The sequence below is a fragment of the Rhamphochromis longiceps genome, linkage group LG11 (genome assembly GCF_057381845.1).
Source record: "Rhamphochromis longiceps isolate RC_006_pf linkage group LG11, R_longiceps_female_GT1.1, whole genome shotgun sequence".
Lineage (NCBI taxonomy): Eukaryota > Metazoa > Chordata > Actinopteri > Cichliformes > Cichlidae > Rhamphochromis > Rhamphochromis longiceps.
In genome coordinates, this window is record NC_140567.1 from 24,918,965 (window position 1) to 24,938,876 (window position 19,912).

Sequence of the window (19,912 nt, forward strand, 5' to 3'; positions counted from 1 at the left end):
AAGATTTAGGCTAGGCGTCTTTTTATGCTTGAATCACTAAAAGGTTAGTGTATGACTCCTAGAAAATATAAAGAAATGAAGAGTGTCTTTTGCAGAATACTGTAGTTATCAAAAGTACTTCTATTCATTACAAAGGTTAGCTCGCTGTAAGTTTTTAAAAAACATATAAAAACTAATTGCATAAATCCCAGTTTGTTTGCCAAAGTACACAAATAGATTTCGATGCAGTTTACACACTGAAACAGTAGGTGGCTCCGTCCGTCTGTTAACAATGGTTTACAGTCTTCCAGAATATCCAAAAAAGAAGAAGAAGGAGGGGAAAAGAACTGCTTTGTGAGGGGCGGGGTTTTGTTGGAGGCAAAAAACCTAGAAATCCCTGTCGTTGTTGGCAGCTACAACCAATATCCGAAAAAGAACTCAATTTAACTGTGAAAAGGACGGAAAGCCAAGAAGAGGTAGACACAAACGGACACCGAAAGGCATTAAGCTCTGACATGTAGCAGCAGTAATAGTCAGCTAGCTGCTTGCTTTCTCTCTGCAGAAAACAGATAGCATTGCTAATTAGTTAGCCTCTGTTTATGTTTTTTAGTTAGGTGTTTGCGTCAAACAAACGACTCATCTACTTTCATTTTTCTATATATGCATTCGGAGTTTTGCTGCACACGGGAATGCATTTTTTAAACTATGGTATACTGTACTAGTGTCGAGAGATCGTTAAACCTGTGTAATCCTTTGTAGTTAGCCATCGCTGGATAGCTAGCTTCCTTTGCTATTTTCAACTTTTCCTCCATGTTGGTCTTTCTTTTCTACCCATCTATCATCTTGACAACAGGCCTGCTGTAGAAAATACCACAATGCTCCTGCTTGCCACGATAGTAAAAACTCGTGATATGCCCACAAGAGCGAATAATCTGCTGCACTTTAAAAACATAAACAATCAATTGGAAACTTTGAGGGTGCAGTCCAACAAAGGACGTTTAATAATCCGCCTTTGTTTATATTTAGTGACTAATCATTTCATTTGTCGTCTATTAATTATTTTTTTCTTTATTTTTCTCTGTACCCACAGTGAGAAATAGCAAATACACCATATAGATCGTTTATAGTTAAAACTGTTGACACAGCTACTTCTGATGATTGGCCTTTTCGTTTTGAGCAGTAAACATGGATGCAGGTGAAGACCAAAATACAGGCACCAACAATGGAAATTCTCAGACAAGTGGCAATTCTCATGCACCACAGATAGCCCGCATGTCTCTGTATGAGAGACAGGCTGTACAGGTGAGTGATTGTGTCCAAATGTTAACAAAACGAATGCTTTACATGTTACAATAACAGTACCATTTAAATTAAAAAATGAAAAACAAACTTTTGAATTGGTATTAGCCAAATAAGTATGTATGTGTTTTTTTTAGGCTCTGCAAGCTCTGCAAAGACAGCCTAATGCTGCTCAGTACTTCCAGCAGCTCATGCTGCAGCAGCAGATCGCAAATAGTGCTCAGTTCCACAACTTAGCTGCTGTGCAACAGGTATGACAAGAATATACATGCACAACAACAAGAAAAAGACTAAAATAAAAACAAACAGACATGTCCCAATCAAACCTTTTCATGTCTCTTTAAAACAGGCCACACTTGCTGCTAGTCGCCAGTCCAATACTCCAAGTAACAGCATCTCCCAAGTGCCCACCACTGTAAGTTTTTGTAAATTATTATTTAATTATATCTTACAGATAATTAGAAAGATTTGAATCTTCTTTCAGCTGCACCCTTTAGGGGTTGCCACAACGGATCATTTATGTTCATCACAGTTTATCCCTTGCTTCCTCTTTTGTAACACCAACAATCTGCATGTCCTCCTTCACTACATCCACGAACCTTCTCTCTGATTTTCCTCTATTCGTCTTACTTACCAGCTCTATATTCAGTATTCTTTGTCCAATATATCCACTATCAATCCTCTGTACATGTTCAAAACACCTCAGCCTTGGCTCTCTTAAAGTTTGAGTTAAAATATAAATATGTGTGTGCCTTCCAGGTCAATCTAAGCACCACCTCTGCGGGAGGGACTATGTCCAGTCCTCGTCCTCATGGTCCAGCCACCTCTGCAACCAAAACTGCTATCAACCAGTCAGTGCTGCTGGGTGGAAACTCAGCAGGACCGGGACAGATGTATCTTAGAGTGGGTTAAAACTGATTATCCACAAAATCTATTAAATGCATATACTTTGAATTAATTTATGTAACATATTGTTATGATATAGTAAGAACGGTTGGAAACCTTTGTGTAAAATTCACACTGACAATCCAGAGAAAATGCAGGGAAATCATTAAATCTTTCTTGCAGTCATTAAGAGAAATAAAGGTTGACCATCTCTGCTGTTTCCCACATAGGTCAACCGTTCTCAGCTCATCTTCATGCCTGGTGGCCCAGCAACTGCTACTGTTGCAGCAGTTGCTCAAACTCAGCCCCAGCAGCAGCAGCAACAGCACGAAGTTGCTTCTACCGGTGCTAGCACCCAGTCTGACAATGATCAGGTTTGTGTGCTTTTACCAAATGCTCTAGCCATGTAATCTTGAAGAAATGGTTGTGAAGGAAGAACTATTTAAATTTGATCACACGCTGCTCCTTTCTTCATCTCTCAGGTGCAGAACCTTGCCTTACACTGTGCTTCCACAACCAAAGCAGTTGCTGTTAAATCTGAGCTTCCAGAAAGGAAAGATGCTTCTGGCTTTCCTCTTGGTCAGCAGCAGCAACAGCAACAGAGTTTCCCACAGACAGTTCAGCAGCAACAAGTGCAACCACAACAGCAACAACAAATTGCCAAGAGCAGCTTTACACAACAGTCTGCCACAAATCCACTGACTGTAAAGACTGGAAATCAGGCTGCCATGACTGTAACTCCTACTTCTTCTGTAGCTTCTTCATCCACTTCCTCTCCAGGACTCCCTCTCTCCCAACTCCTCCTGACCCCCTCTGCTGCACCGGTGATCCTAGTACCCACGTCAAATGTTCCTACCTCCACCCAGGGCTACCCTATTGGCTCAGTAGCACCAAAGGCAAATGTTAACACTCAAACTCTGGTGGTGCAACCCCTGCAACAGTCCAGCACTAATGTAGACAAAGGTCCTGTTCCAATACAGCCCAAGACAGTTCAGGGACACCGTTTACCGTTGCAGCTGCCCCCTCGACACCCACCGCCCATTCTCCCAGCTCCACCTAGCAATAATCAGTCCACTGCTGCAGGTCACAACCCTCCTCACATCCCTGTCCAGCTTGTGGGAGCCAGGCAGGGCGTAGCAGGAAATATGCAAGCTGTGGCCCTGGCACAGGCACGAAATAGCACAGCCCAGGAAAGTCCATCTGGTGGGAATGTTGGCACGGTCTCCAGCAACAGTACTATGGTAAGATCAAAGGATTTACTGCTTGGGTTAGGTGTAGGGAGAGACGTCTTTGTACAAGGGATTGTAACAAGGCTTTTTCCCCCCCCACATGCTGTTAGACAAAAGCTCCTCTTGGCTCTCTCAAGAGGAAATATGACTGTGATGGCCTGAATGAGATGACAGAATCTTCAGACTCAGCACCCATGAAAGACTCGGCTCCTCCTTTATCTCCTGCACCTACAAAGGACTCAGGTACGTCAGCTTGTCTTCTCCAATTCATGCATAAAACGTTTGTAGAACGTCTTCAAAATTCTCACTGTAAGCTCATTATTTTTTCTTTTTCATGATTCACCAGCTCCTCCTTCAGAAGCTGCCTTCTCATCTCCTCCCACGCTTTCTTTGCCTCTCCCATTGTCAAGAGTAGGGCACGGGGACAAAGACAGAGCACCTGTTCCCCAGGCTGTCGTCAAACCACAAGTTCTCACTCATGTTATCGAGGGCTTTGTGATTCAGGAGGGAGCTGAGCCCTTCCCTGTAAGTGTGATAATACATGCACAGTCAGATAATGAATGTTAAGGTTACCATGAGAAAAAAAAAAGTGTCTTACTAGCTTGATGTGACAGGTTGCTCGGCTTCCCAAAGACGGAGATTTTGCCCTGGTTGGCTGCACAGAAAATGGACCTCCATGTAAGTGGTGGTTTATTATTCATTAAGTATGGTAGCTTTAAGCTGTGTTTATGGTCAGTAGTGTAAAGTCTTTCTTTCCCTACTCAGTGTTGAAGTGTGAATACTGTGGGAACCTTGCTCCAGCCAGCCAGTTCAGAGGATCAAAGAGGTTCTGTACTAATACTTGCGCCAAAAGGTACAGTTTTGTTTCTGTTTCAGCTTACATACACATTATGTGTTGTTTTGTTCCTTCTTAATTAGCCATAAAAGCTCAGAGGTTCAAAGGACATTCATATCTTATTAGGAAAACAGCTAAAGCCTTTGCAGTTTAAGCCACTGACTGCAGTATTTGGTTAGAACAGAGGTTCCCAAAGTGTGGGGCGTGCCCCCCCGGGGGGGGGGGGGGGGGGGGGCAGAGCCATTGCAGGGGGCGGCACGATATGAGAAAAAAAAGACTGCTTGCACACTGGTAGCATAATGGAGAGGTTTTTGACGGGGCTCCCACACAAACGCAAAGCAGGAGATGAAGCTTCGCCAAATTTGGCTTCACCTGCACAAGTTCCAAGGTAGGTCTCCCCTGCAGAATTGGTTTTCCCTGCGTCGGGAGCACGCGCTGGGCTCTCCAAATCACGGACAAACAGTATCCCACATTCTTGATTTTAAGTTCACAAACACTTCTTATAATAACTAACTACTCCTGACATTTTGGAGATGTTAGCTCTTCATACAGTAAAGTTACAGTGGGATACAAATAATATCAGGCTGATCCTGCCATAATTTGTTCCCCCCGTCCAAATCATGGACAAACAGTATCCCACAGTTGTTTATGTTTTTAAACTCATTTTGCACAGACGGGCATTTTTTGAAAAATGTATCGAAGATGTTTCTTGTAAAACAAAGGGGGGTCTAGCACTGGGTTAGAACATGCAAGCTCTGAAGAGTGAAATTCAAAGCAAAGAAACAATGTGCTTACAGTGAGTTTGAATTATTTGGAGGGTATTTTTGCATTTATTTGCTTTAAAAATGCTTTAAAAAGAGAGCAAGTTTCTTACTATGTTCTGGCCTATCTAGTTGAAGCTGCCATCTGCAGGTCTTGTCTAAGGGCTAAAATAAGCAAATTTACCCACTTACACTGAAGTTTGAAGCTAGCACACTAGCTAACAGGGTGGCACGACCGATTAAAGCAAATGATGAAAGTAGACAGATTCAAAGGAGGTGGAAGTACTTCTTTATCTAGGGCTCACGTAGCCCTTTGTCAGAGACAGTCTCTGCCATTTTAAAAATCCTGTAATTAGCATTGTAATTTTGAATCTACACAGCTGCAGAGCCACAGAGCCAGAGAACAAAAGCTTGAGAAAGTTAGTGTAGTAGAAAGTGATGTACATCTTTGAAATATTTTTTCAGCTAAATCTCAAATTGATGGGGCTTTGAATACAGTTTCCAATTTGCCACTATGGCACAGATAAAGCTGTTTCATGTTCGGGCTTGTGAGAAATGCTGTGCAAGAACAAAAATATTCTGCTTTAACATCAGGAAGCTTTTTTCTTTTTTAATTCAGGCAGTAGCTTTTATACTCAGGCTGTTGTGAGTTGGCGCCATGGTGGCCTACTCTTATCTGAAAACATTTTTCTTGACAGAAAGATGGCTAAAAAATATGTTCATCGATTTGCTGTTAATTGGCTTTATTTGAGAAGATTAAGCAAGATATGTGTGCTGAAGACATCTGATCCTTAATGTGATTTTTATTTTACCCGTTTTGTTAAATGTGAAACTAAGTTTTTTGTTCTGGGGGGAATCTAAAGGAGCTGCTGGATACAATTACTTCAGAAATGTGCAAAATTAAAAAATGGTTTAACAGGAACAAACTATCGCTAAATCTAAGTAAAACTAAAATTATCTTATTTGGGAATTCCCTTAGAAATGCACAAGTGCAGATTCATGTAGATGGTGTGGAAATTGAAAGAGTACTTGAACATAAGTTTCTTGGTGTGATTATAGATGATAAATTAAACTGGAAGTCTCATATAAATCATATACATAACAAAATTTCAAGAAGTGTCTCAATCTTGAGTAAAGTAAAACACATTCTGGACCACAAATCACTCCACATTCTCTATTGTTCCCTGATTGCACCGTATTTGAATTACTGTGCAGAGGTTTGGGGCAATACTTACAAATGTTCGCTATCATCAATCTTTATATTACAAAAAAGGGCCATAAGGATAATCCATAAAACTGGTTACAGAGATCATACAAATCCACTATTCTTAAAATCAAAAATTCTAAAATTCACAGATCTGGTTCATTTTCTCACAGCACAAATTATATATAAAGCAATAAATAACCTGCTTCCTGACAATATTCTAAAAATGTTTTCTAAAAGGGAACGGGAATACAATTTGAGGGGGGAATTAAATTTAAAACATCCTCGTATCCGTACAACATTAAAAAGTTTTTGCATCTCTGTGTGTGGAGTGAAGCTGTGGAACAGACTAAGTAAAGATATGAAGCAATGTCCAAGCATGGCGCAGTTTAAAAAGCGGTTTAAGGATATGGTTTTTACAGGGAAAAGGTAGAGATTTGATAGGGTGTTCTTGTCTAATATTTTCATGTGTGTGCGCATGCACGGGTTTGTTGGTATGGGTATATATGTATGTGTATATGTATGTATGTATATATATATATGTGTATATGTATATGTATGTGTGTGTGTATGTATATATATATATATATATATATATATATATATATATATATATATATATATATAATTGTAGGTTGTGTATCCTTCAGGTGTTAATGGGGTTATTGAAAATGTGTATATGTGCGTATGTGTGTATATACGTAGGTATGGATAGATAGAAACATATATGTGTATATATTTAAAAAAAAAAGTTTGACCCCCTTTTTAGACAATAGTAACACTGGAAATTTACTCAGGGGAGGCAAACAAACAAGAATGTCTCTCTCAGTGCTGACTTTGCTTTTCATTTGCAGGTATAATGTAAGCTGCAGCCAGCACTACAAATCCAGCAGAGGGAGAACAGCTGCAGGGCTGGCACCAAATCCAGCACCCACAGAGAGCACTGCTAGGCGTAGGGGCTCCACTCGCAGGAGCAGTTCTAATATCACCTCTAATAAAATATCAACCAAGCATCTACCTGTCAAGGTAACACCTGTAGGTTTTAAAGGATGTCTCGTGTGTTTTCTGTTGTTAACAGTCTTAAAAACAAAACAAAAATCAAGGCCATTATGTTTGAAAACTAACATTCACAGCTGTTTTTGGAAATCCTTTTTTCTTTTTTGTCCTGCAACATAATAATAGTATAAAAATGCTGCTGATTGTAGTTCAATGTCTGCTGTTTTGGGTGCAGTTTAACTCAGAGTCCAGTCGTTCAGATGAAGTATCCAGCGATGGCGAAGAAGACGATTCTCCTTCACTGTCTCCGAGTTCTTCCCGCTCCTGCTCAAGAGCCGAGCACAGCGCTCTTCAGTCTGACAGCTCAGCTCCTGGAAGTCTTCCACTAGAGGGGGCTAGCTTCCTGTCTTCGACTCCTTCCCAGTGGAGCGTGGACGAAGTCTACAGGTTTATCTCCTCACTTCAAGGTTGGTGGTCCATCTGATTACAGTTCACTCGTCACATGTTGTTTCTCTTTATTGTCTCCTGCATTAACCGAGTCTCTTGGTCGATCAGGTTGTGAGGAGCTGGCTGCCCAGTTTCAGTCTCAGGAAATAGACGGGCAGGCGCTGCTGCTTTTGCGTGAGGACCATCTCATCTCCACCATGAACATCAAGCTGGGTCCCGCTCTCAAGATCTGTGCCTCCATCAACAGCCTGCGTGAGTAATGCTGCCAGAAGGACTCCAGGATTGTGTTCTCATAGCCAACTTCTCACTGAAATCAACACTTGGACTCTTAAAAAAAAAAAAAAAAAAGACTGAGAACTTTGGGATTAATGAAGATGCTCCATCGGTCTTGTAGAGACAAGAAGATGGCGAGTTTACTTTCAGGACACTGAATGTGCAGAAGACATGAATGCATATGTGTGAGTGGTTCGTGAGAAGTCCAGTATACATGTCAGTAGTGTTTTTCTTTTGTTTTTTTTCTGTCACTGTGAGTAGAGGCGTTTTTACGCGTGGAAGGAGAAACTGCAAATCAGACAGCATAGCGACATCGGTGCTAGGACAGTTCACCACTTGGGTGCAAAAAAAAAAAAAAGAACCTTGCCTTCTTGTTGTATTTCAATCGGTGCTTTAACTTTAGCGACGTGATTAGCAACAGTCCATTACGTTGATATTTCCGTTCTTTTTGTAGTTAAGCTTATAGTTTGCCATAGATGTTCCATCCAGGCTCCAATCATATCACGGAAAAGACACAGAAAGCCTGGGCTTTTTAAATTAGGTTATTAAAACAGTTATTGAAAGTTTAGTTTTGTATCTTTTCCATTTTATACTACAAACAAAATTATTTTTTCATGGATACTGTAGTTTTAGTGGCTTTAATCAACCTAACTACCTGAAAATAGGTTTTCCTCATGGTTTGCTCTTTCAACAACTGGAAGCGCTCTCTGTGCGTGTATGCAGTACTACCAATAAAAAGTACCTGTTACTGGAGCTTTGTGTGTTTTTGTTTTTATCTCCTCCACTTAATGAAAGCCGCATGGAAAAATAAGGTCATCTTTATTTTATTCACATTTGAGTTCATGTAAACAGATTTTCATATTCACATAAACTGAACTTGATCAGTAAACATAATTTACAATGGAAATAATGGCAAAATTACATTGATGGGTCCTTCATTTCCACATTTATGTCTGATACGAAATCATGAAAAAATGTGGCAAATATATATATATTGGAACATACATTGGCATCTTCAAACAAAATTAGCAAACCATCATGTATGGACAGTATTTAGCACAGGTTCAGGTTGAAGCTGTACGTCGGTCAGGTTTACGGGTCCAAATGTCGAGTCGGAGGTTTTATTTCTCCAACTGAACATTAGAGACATTGGGAAAGGCAAGACACGTGAATGAAATTTGGGGGAAAAAAAGAAAAAAAACAACCTAATGTTTCCCAAAGTTAACTGTTGAAAGAAGGAAAAAGGAGCAATTTCAATTCCCAGAGTGATCATACCCAGAGTTTTGAGCTATTGTATTGCATCTGAACGTCATTTTTTTGTTTCGTAAAAGTGCTTTTGCTGAGGATAACTGCAATCAGAAAACAGTGTAGCTGTTGGCTTCGCCGTATCCAGCTTCTTGAAGGTATTGCTCAATGTTAACTGTCCCAGATGCCTTGATGACCTTGTCAGAGGCCGCCTTCTCTCCTGAAGCCAGCTTCTTGCGCACTTCTGCCAGAGTGGGTCTTTCTTGATCCTTCCACTGGCAGCAACTTTTAATGATCGTGTACCTGTGCGAAGAAGAGATGAAGAAATTTATCTGACTTTTGCGGTGATTAACGAGAGGAAGTGTAGCGCTTCATGTTTGGCGTTTCTGGAGTATTGCAGTGGACACTCACAGTGTGTTGGAGCAGTTTGATGGTTTTTTAAGATTTTTTCCTCGCTGATGAAACTGCAGAAGCTCATTAGCCGGGATCTCTGCAAACGGAGCTTCACCTGGACAAACGCAAGAGAAATTAGTAGATACATTATAGCGTATAAATGTGAAAACTCTTTGATGCAATCCTGTGAAAAAAACCAAGTCCACCCTTACTCTTTCCATAGGAATTAAGATGGTAAGTAGCAGTCTGGGAAAAGATACCAGTAATGATCTAAAAGAAGAAACTGGTGCTGTCCATCAATCTTGGAGGAATTGAAAGGCTATTTTCAAACAATTTGAAGTCCGTGATTCACATGGAAAACATTCAAGACAGCTGCCAGGAGTCAGTGAGGCCGGACTGTGCAAAGCTCAGAGAAGCTTGTGAAGTTAATGACAGTACAATTAGAAAAAGACTGCACAAGTACGACTTGTTTGGAAGGCTTGCCAGGAGAGAACCTCTTCTCTCTGAAAAGAACACGGCAGCATGACTTGGATTTGCAAAGCTGCATTTGAAGAAACCACAAGACTTCTGGAGCAAAGAGACTAAAGTGGAGATGTTTGGTCAAATCAAACACTGAGTTAACTGTGAAGTCCTCTGTATACCAAAGTATTCTAGAGTCAAATATGAGGCCATCAATCTGATAGCTAAAACAACAGAATTGCTCAAATGACCTCAATCTGACTGAAATGCTGTGGTAAGACTTTAGAAGAGCAGTGGATAAATTAATCTGAACTGAGCAAAGTTTCATGTGACTGCATAGAAATAAGTACACAAGTGTTACTTTGCAATGTTAAAATACAGTAAATTCTAACGGTTTGCATGACTTTCTTAGGTAACTCTATCGAATTAAATATTTACAGATTAAGGATCAACACCGGCACAAAAATCCTTTTAAAATCCAAAATTACTGTCACACAAATGTATTGTTTTTAAAACACTGAGTCCATCTGCACACAGGAACCCAGAGTAAAAAGTACAGAGACATGTCTAACAGCTAATTCAAATTGTTCTATTATTCAACTCTTGAAAGATGTATTCATTAATAATTTTTAAAGTTACGAGTATATTCTAAAAAGTAAGAATTGAACTTACCCAAAGTTGTCATTTCATACAATAAGATACCAAAGGACCAGCTAAAAAGGGACAGACAAAAGCAACTGATGTTACAGTCTTTCTTCCAGGAGTTTAATAACAAGCTTGTAGACTACACATTTCATGTAGCAACATCTCTATCAGAGGATATTAAGGTAAACAGCACCAAGACATCTTTTATAGACGTGACACATAAAATTAGGCTCAAATGAGATCTAACAAGAACTCACACGTCGCTTTTCTCACTGGCAGGCCTCTTGGCTAGCACCTCTGGTGCCTGCCATTTCTTCATGCTCGGATCCTCCTTCTGCGTGGCTCCTTGGTTCTTTCGTGTATAGACTCCATGCAGGCCCCAAAGCTTGGCTGTGAACATCTTACTGATCAGTACACTACGGGCACGGATGTTTCCATGGAGAAGATCTTTGCTGTGAAGGAACGCCTGATCGGGCAACATGACAGCGAAGTCAAGATTAACCAGATGAGCATGTGCAGTTCCTATAAATATTAAAAGACTGCCCTCAAGCATTAAAAAAGAGCCAATGAAAATACAGTATATTTGTATACTAACCAGTGCACTGGCCACCTGGTTTGCCATGGTAAATATTCGTCTCTCTGTCATTTCACATGGCGGATCCCCATTGTCCTGGAAAGGCAGTCACAAAAATGTCTAAATAATTCTTCTTTTACATCTCGATTTGGAGATTTACATTTAGATTTTATCATACTTGAAGGAGAATCAATGTAGCACACGCTGCATCTTTGAAGCTCATTAAAAATGTATCTCCCTACCTCTCTGCATCTCCACAAGAAGCTGAGCAGGTCTCTGTTTTCCAGTTCTTCCACAACTGTAACCAGGGGAGCTCGCAGTGACACCACACCTAGGAGCTCAGGCAGGAAGGGATGTGGTCCGAGCTGGGCCAGGAAGGAAGCAAAGCCCAGGAAGTTGTGCCTTTCTGTGGCATTAGCCGAGTCTGCCAACGAGAGAAAAAGAAAATGCTGAATCTTGCACTGAAAACCAAATGAGATCTGCAAAACTCACAGACAAACCTCGGTGAAAATCTCACCATTTAGCACTCGCAGTACCACATTCCTGTTTTCCATACGGGCCCTGTAGATGGACACGGAGGAGTCTGTGCGCAGGGAGAAGGTGCCAGAGAGAGGCGTGACCAGGTTGAAGGACTCGGGGAGCCTCTGGCGGGGCAGCTCTCTGGGCTGCGGCGGGAGAGTGAAAGTGGGCTTGAAAATCTCCTGTGGCGGTGGGCTGGGATGTTGAGGGAGTGTCTCCACAGAATTGGAAAATGCTTTATTGAGGTAGGTGTGCGGGGACTGGAAGGTAGAGTAGGAATTGGGCATGTCCAAAGCAATGCTTTCATGCTCCAGAACATTGATACCTGATGGAGCTGCAGAGAGAATAGAGGCTCGTATGAAAACACAGGGAGTAAATGAGACCATAACCTAGACACTATTTCAAGTCATGTTATTTAACATTTATAAAAAGTTGAGAAGCAGAAACATGCATGTGGTTTTGAACACATAAAATTGTAGTAGTTGCTTATATAAGGATTTTTTCAGTACTTATTAATGCACAGTATTTGTAAACTCCTTCACCTGAAGTTACATCTGCCTAACACAACATTACAGTGTGTTACAAACCATTTATTAAATGTTCGTGTTTGCTTATATGAGTTAAATAAATTAAACAGTTCCAGAAAAACAATTAAAATTTGCACGTCTCACAGAAGTGAACAAAATTAAAAGGACACAAAAGCTTAAAATATTATTATTGTATTATTTTTGTTCATTTAGATTAAATTTTATATAATGTTGTTTCATGAACAAGCAAATACAGGCCACAAATTTGACTTAAACTACCAATATCACAAAAAACATTCAATCAATTTAATTTTATTTATGCAGCCCCAAATCACAACAAGAGTCGACTTCATTCTTTTTTGTGTTCTTACCATCAATGCCATGCAGTATCCTCCTGGTAGTGACCTTTGACTTTGGACGGATACGATCGACCTTCTCTGGACAGAAGCGCAGCAGTAAAATGAAGACCAGAGTTATCAGAAAGCTGGCCAACAGGAAGACGGGCACGACGATCACCTCCTGTTCGTACACTCGGATCTCTGCAAACAGGGAATGTACACAAGGAAACGTCCGTCTTTAGATTCAAAGTACTTAAAGAGGCAGATGTGGTTATGCAGTCTATGCTAATATTTTTGCTCAGCTGACGTGCAGAGTTTATCTTCTATCTTCAGGCGAAGACAGAAGACGTCTCTCTAACAAGGGTTAGGCTCGTCAAGCCCCATAAATGGTCAGACCTGTTTAGTGAGCAGAAGTAGCCACAAAACTTACCACAGATAGCGTCTCCAGTTTTGCACTGAGAGTCTGCAGCTGATACTGAAGACATCCTGTCACATATTTAAAAGAAAATAAAAAGCGATGAAGAGATGCAAGAAGCTCACACAACCAGACTTCATACTGAGGAGGTTTTTAGTGCTTTCATACACTTAAAAGTTGTCCAGATATTTTCTCAGTAGGAAAACCATTGATTTCTTTGTTATGGATGAAGTAGTCAAATTAGAATGTATTGCCTGACAGGCCTGTTGTTCCTGCAACAGAATCTGTTAATAGTAATGTGACTCTTACAGGTAATCAGTACGAGGAGGCATCTGAGCAAACAGGTAACTGAGACCAGAAACGTCAAATGTCGTATTGCTATCTGTGAGGTATACGGAGCATTTCCCTCCTGCTACAAACTAGTCATAAACATAAACAGCCCGTCAGAGTTAAAGTCTAGCACCTTTATTTTTGTCACGGAGGCTTTTGGACTACTTTAATCAAAGATGTATATCAGAGAAAGCCTAACAAAGCAGTCCTAATGATTTATGTCTAAATTCATAGAAGCTCATCTTCATGAGCACGCTTTTACGTCACAGCCAAGAGCTCCAAACCTGTTTACCTGCATTTTTTCATCACATTAGTTCCAGTGATGCACTACACGCCCAAAGGCCAAACATGATTGGCAAAACAGCACCGGCTCATTTACCCAGACTAAAAATAATACATTATGTCATAAAAATCACTAAAAGGCTCCAACCACACTACAGCCGCTTTCATAAAGTTAACATAGCGTGCATTAATCAGCTCACTCTTCCTACATGCTGCCACAAGGACAGGTCATGTGTTACAAACAGACAGAAGAAAAATAGGGGTCAAAGCCTTACCTCACCACCTGCAGTTTACTCTTAACAGCCAAACGAGAAATAATCAAAAGTGAAATCCTGTTATTGCGGTCAGGCACTTTTCATACATCTTCCCTGCTGAAGAGTCCGGGCTCAGCTGGGCTGTTCAGAGCTTCATTGTCTTGTTGTTCTCAGGTGATTTGTCAGGCTCAGGGGATCAATGCGCTCTCTGCTACTCTTCGTTCAGCCTTCTGTGTTTTCTTAACTCCACCCTCACCTGCTTCACCATATCCTTCTCCTATTTACTCCTTCCTTCTTCCTCCTTTCCACCTCCCTCCTCCTCAGAGTGTGCTGATGTGCTCTACCACATTCTGTAATGTGCTTTTCCCTGAAGTACAGCAGCGACTCGTGACCCTTGCCTTCCTCGTCTTTGTGTAAGGAAACTGGTACTGCTGCTCCTTGTAATTTTGTTTCAGTCGCTGGCCCTTTGTTAAACGTGTTTGGTAGTCTTTTGCTCAGAACTGGTATAACAAGCTCTGCCATCTCTAGTGAAAAGATTATCTTGGTCCAAAGAATTCACAGCAACCACATAACAGATTCTTTTTTTTGTGTTTAGTGCAAAATATTTACACCTAAAATTTTAATGTAGGGGGTAGAAGGAGAGTCTGTAACCTTCACTGTACAAAGACACGGTTACTTACAGTATATTTACAAGTAATTATTCATATGACAGCAATACTTGATGTTTGCAATATTACAGTTATTGTCAAGAAAACACGTAGTTCAAGCTAAACATTAGAAATGCTGAACACACACAGACTTGTGTTACTTTACGATACACTATGTGCTCACACACCACACATTAATCGCTGGCTCTCCACTCAGTGTGTCTTTTGTCCCGTCTTCAGCACTTAAACTCCCAACTGATCACAGCAGATGGCTGCCTGCTTCTGCTGGAGGTTTCTTCCTGTTAAAGGGGAGTTTTTCCTTCCAACTGTTGCCAAGTGCTCATCTGTAGGGGAGTCGCTTGATTGTTGGGGGTTTTCTCTGCGTTATTATAGGGTCTCTACCTTACGATATAAAGCACTTTGAAGCGACTGTTGTTGTGATTTGGTGTTATATAATTAAAAATGAATTGAACTGAACTTTATGCATGAATCATTTGATTTTATTCAGGAGTTTAACAGCCGAGCTGCCCTGCCGTTTGAGGCGAGGCATACAATCAAAGGGGCACGGCACTGTAGACACTGCGCCAGTGCTGTCGAAGTGATTTCAGCTATTTGCACAACAGCAAGTGCAGTATTTCAGTATACTGTAGCGTCTTTCTTTCCACTTTATGTTGTGGCATCATACATTTGTGACATAACAAACATTTAATGCATTTATCCATTTCCACATCCCGTTCTTACCCAGACCAGGAAAAGAGAGGATATTTACGCCCACAACAGGTCAGTAATCTCACACAAATCTAAAACAAACAAAAAGCCACATCCTCTCCAACATTAATACCTGAATGCAGTTCAACTGAGGGAGGATATGAAGGCCTCTGCTTGCCTACCTGTGAAAGGGTTGAAATTCAAAACCTGCTTGCTGTGAATGATGGGTTACAAAGGGATCGATGGATTAATTAATAATGACGTAGTAGTTCTCAGCGAGGTGACAAAAATCTCATCTCGTCTTTCTAAGAACGTCTGAACTTTCCGTCAGGAAAGGTGTTTCAAACCTGTGGCACAAGGGCCAGAAACGGTCCATCAGATATTCCAGTTCAAATTACTGTAAAGTCATTAGTTGTTAATAATTTAAATGAAAAGCCTTTTTATGGTGTTGTAATTTGATGCCAGGACTACTAAACAGGAAAGAAAATATATGAGAAGTATTTTTATATTTAGACGAGATCATAAAGGCAGAAAACACTTTTGCTCTGTTACAAAAACTTTACATATGAAGGTTTTGGTGCCTTGAATGATTCACTCTTAAATGTAAATTGTAATGTACATTTAATGAATAATGACTCATTATTATTGTTTTTTTTAAATATGTTAACTATGAACATTTTAGAGGGATGTTTTTTAGGTTATCATTACCATAGTTTTACTGCTTCAGCCCACTTGAGATTAAACTAAGATGTACAGCCTCATAAACTATGACTCCTCCTGGTTTAACCAAATTAGCACTTAACAATATATTAACACTCAGGATGATATATATGTTAGATATCATCCTGAGGATGATATATTGGTCCAGGGTGTACCAGCCCCACTGCAACTCTGAATTGGTGAAGTGGAAGAAAACGGGTCAATATTTCAGTCATGAATGGAAATAATGGGCCAACTGACCAGCTGGCAGTTAGAAGACATTTTAAAAAAAAAAATCACAAATGTCAGCACGGGCAGAGAAAAAAAAAGTATCAGCTGGGACCATGAATATTACTGTAACAATAACAATAATAATAATAATGATAATAATAATAAGAATAATACTAAGGTTTAGTACAAGCTGCCAAAAATACTTTTCTTGTATTTCAAAGGCTTTTATTAGGCACATAATTAGCAGCACAATTGTATGATGCATTAATCACAATACTAGCAGTAGATTACATGATATGTCAAAATATGAGCACTGAGGTCTGTGAACACTGGTTGATCCTGGTAGACACACATCATGTGACCAAATCTACACCCACATTCGTTGTTGTTGTTGTTATTAGGGTTTTTTATGACTAACATTAAAAAAAAAGTCATATGTATACGCATATCTCAACAGTACCAGTTTGGAAACTTGTTACTGCCACTGACAGAGCCTTTCACAACTTGGAAAACTGGGATTTTAATTCCAGAAAAATGAAAGATGGAACTTAATGACAAATCAAAACTGTGAGCAAATCGTCTTTAGATGAAAACAGGTTTCATTTTACAGCTTGGCAGCTGATTTGCTGGGTTGAGGTCCCAGCCATTTCTCTCCTGAAACAGAGAACAAAATGTGACTGAATAAGAAACTGCCAACAATAAGAAGGAAAAGTAGTGCCACTGCCAGAGTGCCAAACACTTTTTTGTTTGTTTTTGTAATTTTGAAATCATAGGTGATTTACAATAAAAACAAAACTAGAATAACTTTAATTGTTAGAGAGCAACAAGTTCAAAAAATAAGTGACAATTGATTCCTTAATATCGATTCAATATTCAGCTATAAAGAATTACTAAAAGAGCCAAAAGTATGCAAAGTCTTTCACTGACTACAAGTTAAGGTGTCATTTTATTCCATTTACTTGAGCCAGTTTGATAGTAAATTTGTAGAGATGGTAGAATCGTATTCTCACCGATGCAGTGGGCCATGAGCTCAAATCTGTCAGATCCAAAGAACATCTCTGGCTTTCCATCAACATGACACACAATCATGGGGAAACCAAAAGCCTGACAAGGATTTAGGAGGAGAGATTTGGGTTATAGCTGATGGTTTGTTTGTTTTTCACTTTGCTAGATCTACAAGAGGAGCTGAAGGACAACTGACCCCATAATCAAGAGCTGCCTGTGTTGTGCTTTTAAGCTTCTCTTTGACCTGCGTTGAGGTGGACATGGCCAACAGTTCTTTTATCTCACTTTCAGACAATCCAGCTTTCACTGCTGCCTGCAAAAACACAAAAAGTCTCAAAATTAAATTGTGCTTCTTAATTTTGTTTTAAATGCAGCCAGGATGTTAAAGAGTCTGCACCTCAGACAGCGACGCAGGTTCAGTGATGTCTTTGTCTTCACTCCAGATTCTTCTCCACAGCTCACGGGACACATTCACCACCTTCTCTCCATCCTTTTCTTTTTCTTGCACTGCTGCCACAAATCGCATTGCAGCCAAGCTGCCTATAAGAAGAAGGAAAAAAAAAAGGGCACTAACATGCATCTGTTACCTGAACCACTATTGACAAAATCATGAGATGTCACATCTCAAGCCTAATATTTCAATAAATCTCTTAATCTGCAGTTCTTTATTCGATCTTTGTGAAAATCATTAAAAATTTTGAAGGAGGGTTTCTTATGAACCATACAACAGTATCTGGAATTGTTGGCTCTCTATAAAAAGGGAAGTAAACTTTCTTAGGTACACACATTCATTGCAAATATTGATTCAGCCAATCACATGGCAGAAATTCAATGCATTTAGACACGTGGACATGATTAAGACAACTTGCTGAAGTTCACACTGAGCATTTGAATAGGGAAGTAAGGTGATTTAAGTGACTTAAAATGTGGCATGGTTTTTGGTTCCAGACTGGTCTGAGTATTTCACAAACTGCTGATCTTCTGGGATTTACAGAGAATGGTCTAAAAAAAAAAAGAAAATATGACAGCGGTAGTTCTCTGGGGGAAAATATCTTCTTGTTACCAGAGCTGGTTTTGTCTGGTTTCTTGAAATGTCATCAGACGTCATCCAATAGAGCACCTTTAAGATGTTGCGTAACTGGAGACTCACGTCATGGATGTGCAGCAGCTGTGTGATCAACATGGACCAAAATCTTTGAGGAATTCTTATGAATTAAGGCAGTTCTCAAAGCAAACGCGGGTCCTATCTGGTACTGGTGAGATGTACCTAATAAAGTGTCAAGTGTATATTGTGTTGTGCTTACAGCTTGTTTTGCCACAGCCAAGTGTTTTAAAGTATTAAATTAAATTTGCTTTGTGTTGCTTTAACACCATGTCACAAGTCATGACTACGACATTATCACTTACCCAAACTTTTGGGAGTTAAGAATAGTAGAGTTCAGTTTCCCATATCTGAAGATAATCTGTTTTAGTTGCATGTTTCCCCCCCTTAAAAAAACAACAAAAAGTAGTAGACAGTTATGTTTTTCTTTAAATGTGGAACTTCTGTCAAAATCAAGCGTCATTGCTTCAGTTAAAATGTCTTTAGGGGTCAAATAAGGTCTAATAGGGTCAAATAGCTTGGGTCTAATAGTCCAATCAATAGACATTATAGAGCTGATTCTGCTTGTACCTTTCTGGAACATGACCTCAAAGGGGTCAGCAGGCGACTGCAAGGGGACACTGAAGTATTCTGCCAAGCGGTTGAGATCTTTTGTCATGTACGCGAACTTGTTAGGAACCAAACCAGGAGGCTTGTTGCCTGTCAAGAAAGAGAAATGTGAGAGCAAACAGAGTCAGTGCGCACCCAGATTTGACCGTGCAGCGTGTCCTGCAGCAGGTTTACAGGTGCCTGTCTGATCTTTACTGACCCGCTCCGTGCATGATGCCACCCAGAAACGCAGGGCGCAGTTTGAGGTCGATGTTCCAAACGTTTCTGTAGCGGCACATGACCTGCAAACACATGAGATATTTGCGCATCTCCTAAACAAACCGATCTGATGCTGTGGTGCACATCAAGACGGCACAAACCTCGAAACCAAGCCATGAATACGGAGAAACTACATCGTAGAACAACTCCACAACTTTTCTGGAGGTCATCCTGGGGTCAGCAGCCGCTCTTTGAGTTGTTAGCAAGAGCTTTAAATGAAGAGCAACAAAAACCTTAACGGCAGCGTGCGAATAATTCTCAAGGAGTGTTTAGTTTTTGGGGGCAGCCTCTGAGCAATGTTCACTGTGTCAAAGTTCAACTAACCTGAAGCAGAGCTGCTCGGGCTTAGCAGAAATAAAACTAATCGCAGCAAAGACCGCGAGCAGAAACCACTCGTTGTTTTTAACAGTTAGCTACAACCGATGCTATATTAAATGGTGTTAAAGACGGAGTTAAAAAACGATAGCAGGAGTTAGCCTGAGCTAGATAAATAACGAAAAAGCTCAGTAGCAGTGTCTGACCACAAGGGGGACCGAAATGATTTCGCCTACCTGCTCTAAAAGCTACAAATCAGGTGGTACAGAACAGCCAAAAGCCTTCCGCACGGGCTTCTTCTTCTTGAATGCTTAGCAGGCAAGACAGCCTACATGTGCATTACTGCCACCTACCGACTTCGAGCAGTAGTTCACTCTCTGATAACCCTAAAGACAACCATGACGATTACAAACTTACGCGCCAAAGCACGGGTGTGAAACATAAGGCTC

At 40.3% G+C, this 19,912-nt stretch overlaps 3 protein-coding genes across 6 annotated transcripts; 1 reads left to right on the forward strand and 2 right to left on the reverse strand.

The window, feature by feature from the left end:
- The first annotated feature begins 298 nt into the window (after positions 1 to 298).
- phc1 (polyhomeotic homolog 1) lies at positions 299 to 8,215 on the forward strand. Its single transcript, XM_085423204.1, has 14 exons — positions 299 to 455; positions 1,160 to 1,281; positions 1,416 to 1,529; positions 1,628 to 1,693; positions 2,038 to 2,181; positions 2,394 to 2,537; positions 2,646 to 3,404; positions 3,503 to 3,635; positions 3,739 to 3,917; positions 4,007 to 4,070; positions 4,158 to 4,245; positions 7,047 to 7,218; positions 7,424 to 7,655; positions 7,744 to 8,215. The coding sequence occupies exons 2-14, from the start codon at positions 1,165 to 1,167 to the stop codon at positions 7,893 to 7,895; spliced, it is 2,364 nt and encodes a 787-aa protein (XP_085279330.1). The 5' UTR covers positions 299 to 455; positions 1,160 to 1,164; the 3' UTR covers positions 7,896 to 8,215.
- Positions 8,216 to 8,716: 501 nt separating this feature from the next.
- styk1b (STY kinase 1b) lies at positions 8,717 to 14,260 on the reverse strand. Of its 2 annotated transcripts, none has more exons than XM_085423206.1 (10): positions 13,911 to 14,260; positions 13,039 to 13,094; positions 12,642 to 12,809; positions 11,742 to 12,077; positions 11,467 to 11,648; positions 11,246 to 11,320; positions 10,908 to 11,116; positions 10,678 to 10,718; positions 9,565 to 9,661; positions 8,717 to 9,456 (listed from the first exon to the last, which is right to left on the reverse strand). In XM_085423206.1, the coding sequence occupies exons 2-10, from the start codon at positions 13,091 to 13,093 to the stop codon at positions 9,264 to 9,266; spliced, it is 1,356 nt and encodes a 451-aa protein (XP_085279332.1). In that variant the 5' UTR covers position 13,094; positions 13,911 to 14,260; the 3' UTR covers positions 8,717 to 9,263. The 2 variants fall into 2 exon arrangements, with proteins under 2 accessions (XP_085279332.1, XP_085279333.1); XM_085423207.1 differs by lacking the exon at positions 13,911 to 14,260 and adding an exon at positions 13,192 to 13,861.
- A 2,094-nt stretch (positions 14,261 to 16,354) lies between these two features.
- On the reverse strand, positions 16,355 to 19,800 carry LOC146659254 (glutathione S-transferase kappa 1-like). Of its 3 annotated transcripts, none has more exons than XM_085423211.1 (8): positions 19,700 to 19,800; positions 19,250 to 19,357; positions 19,090 to 19,171; positions 18,852 to 18,980; positions 17,577 to 17,719; positions 17,376 to 17,492; positions 17,185 to 17,278; positions 16,355 to 16,828 (listed from the first exon to the last, which is right to left on the reverse strand). In XM_085423211.1, the coding sequence occupies exons 2-8, from the start codon at positions 19,316 to 19,318 to the stop codon at positions 16,779 to 16,781; spliced, it is 684 nt and encodes a 227-aa protein (XP_085279337.1). In that variant the 5' UTR covers positions 19,319 to 19,357; positions 19,700 to 19,800; the 3' UTR covers positions 16,355 to 16,778. The 3 variants fall into 3 exon arrangements, with proteins under 3 accessions (XP_085279337.1, XP_085279336.1, XP_085279335.1); XM_085423210.1 differs by lacking the exon at positions 19,700 to 19,800 and adding an exon at positions 19,473 to 19,693 and having other exon boundaries at positions 16,356 to 16,828; XM_085423209.1 differs by lacking the exon at positions 19,700 to 19,800 and having other exon boundaries at positions 16,358 to 16,828; positions 19,250 to 19,693.
- Between the last annotated feature and the right edge of the window lie 112 nt (positions 19,801 to 19,912).

Bases quoted from the DNA above. Each gene is read 5' to 3' on its own strand.
- styk1b (XM_085423206.1), bottom strand. From the start codon at position 13,093: ATGTCTTCAGTATCAGCTGCAGACTCTCAGTGCAAAACTGGAGACGCT. The intron at 12,810-13,038 runs GTAAGTTTTGTG...CCCTGTTTGCAG, and splicing joins AACTGGAGACGCTATCTGTG to AGATCCGAGTGTACGAACAG. The intron at 11,117-11,245 runs GTTAGTATACAA...TTGCCCGATCAG, and splicing joins ACCAGGTGGCCAGTGCACTG to GCGTTCCTTCACAGCAAAGA.
- LOC146659254 (XM_085423211.1), bottom strand. From the start codon at position 19,318: ATGACCTCCAGAAAAGTTGTGGAGTTGTTCTACGATGTAGTTTCTCCG. The intron at 17,279-17,375 runs GTCAGTTGTCCT...AATCCTTGTCAG, and splicing joins AGGCAGCTCTTGATTATGGG to GCTTTTGGTTTCCCCATGAT. The intron at 16,829-17,184 runs GTGAGAATACGA...TCTCTGTTTCAG, and splicing joins GCTCATGGCCCACTGCATCG to GAGAGAAATGGCTGGGACCT.
- phc1 (XM_085423204.1), top strand. From the start codon at position 1,165: ATGGATGCAGGTGAAGACCAAAATACAGGCACCAACAATGGAAATTCT. The intron at 1,282-1,415 runs GTGAGTGATTGT...TGTTTTTTTTAG, and splicing joins ATGAGAGACAGGCTGTACAG to GCTCTGCAAGCTCTGCAAAG. The intron at 2,538-2,645 runs GTTTGTGTGCTT...TTCATCTCTCAG, and splicing joins CCCAGTCTGACAATGATCAG to GTGCAGAACCTTGCCTTACA.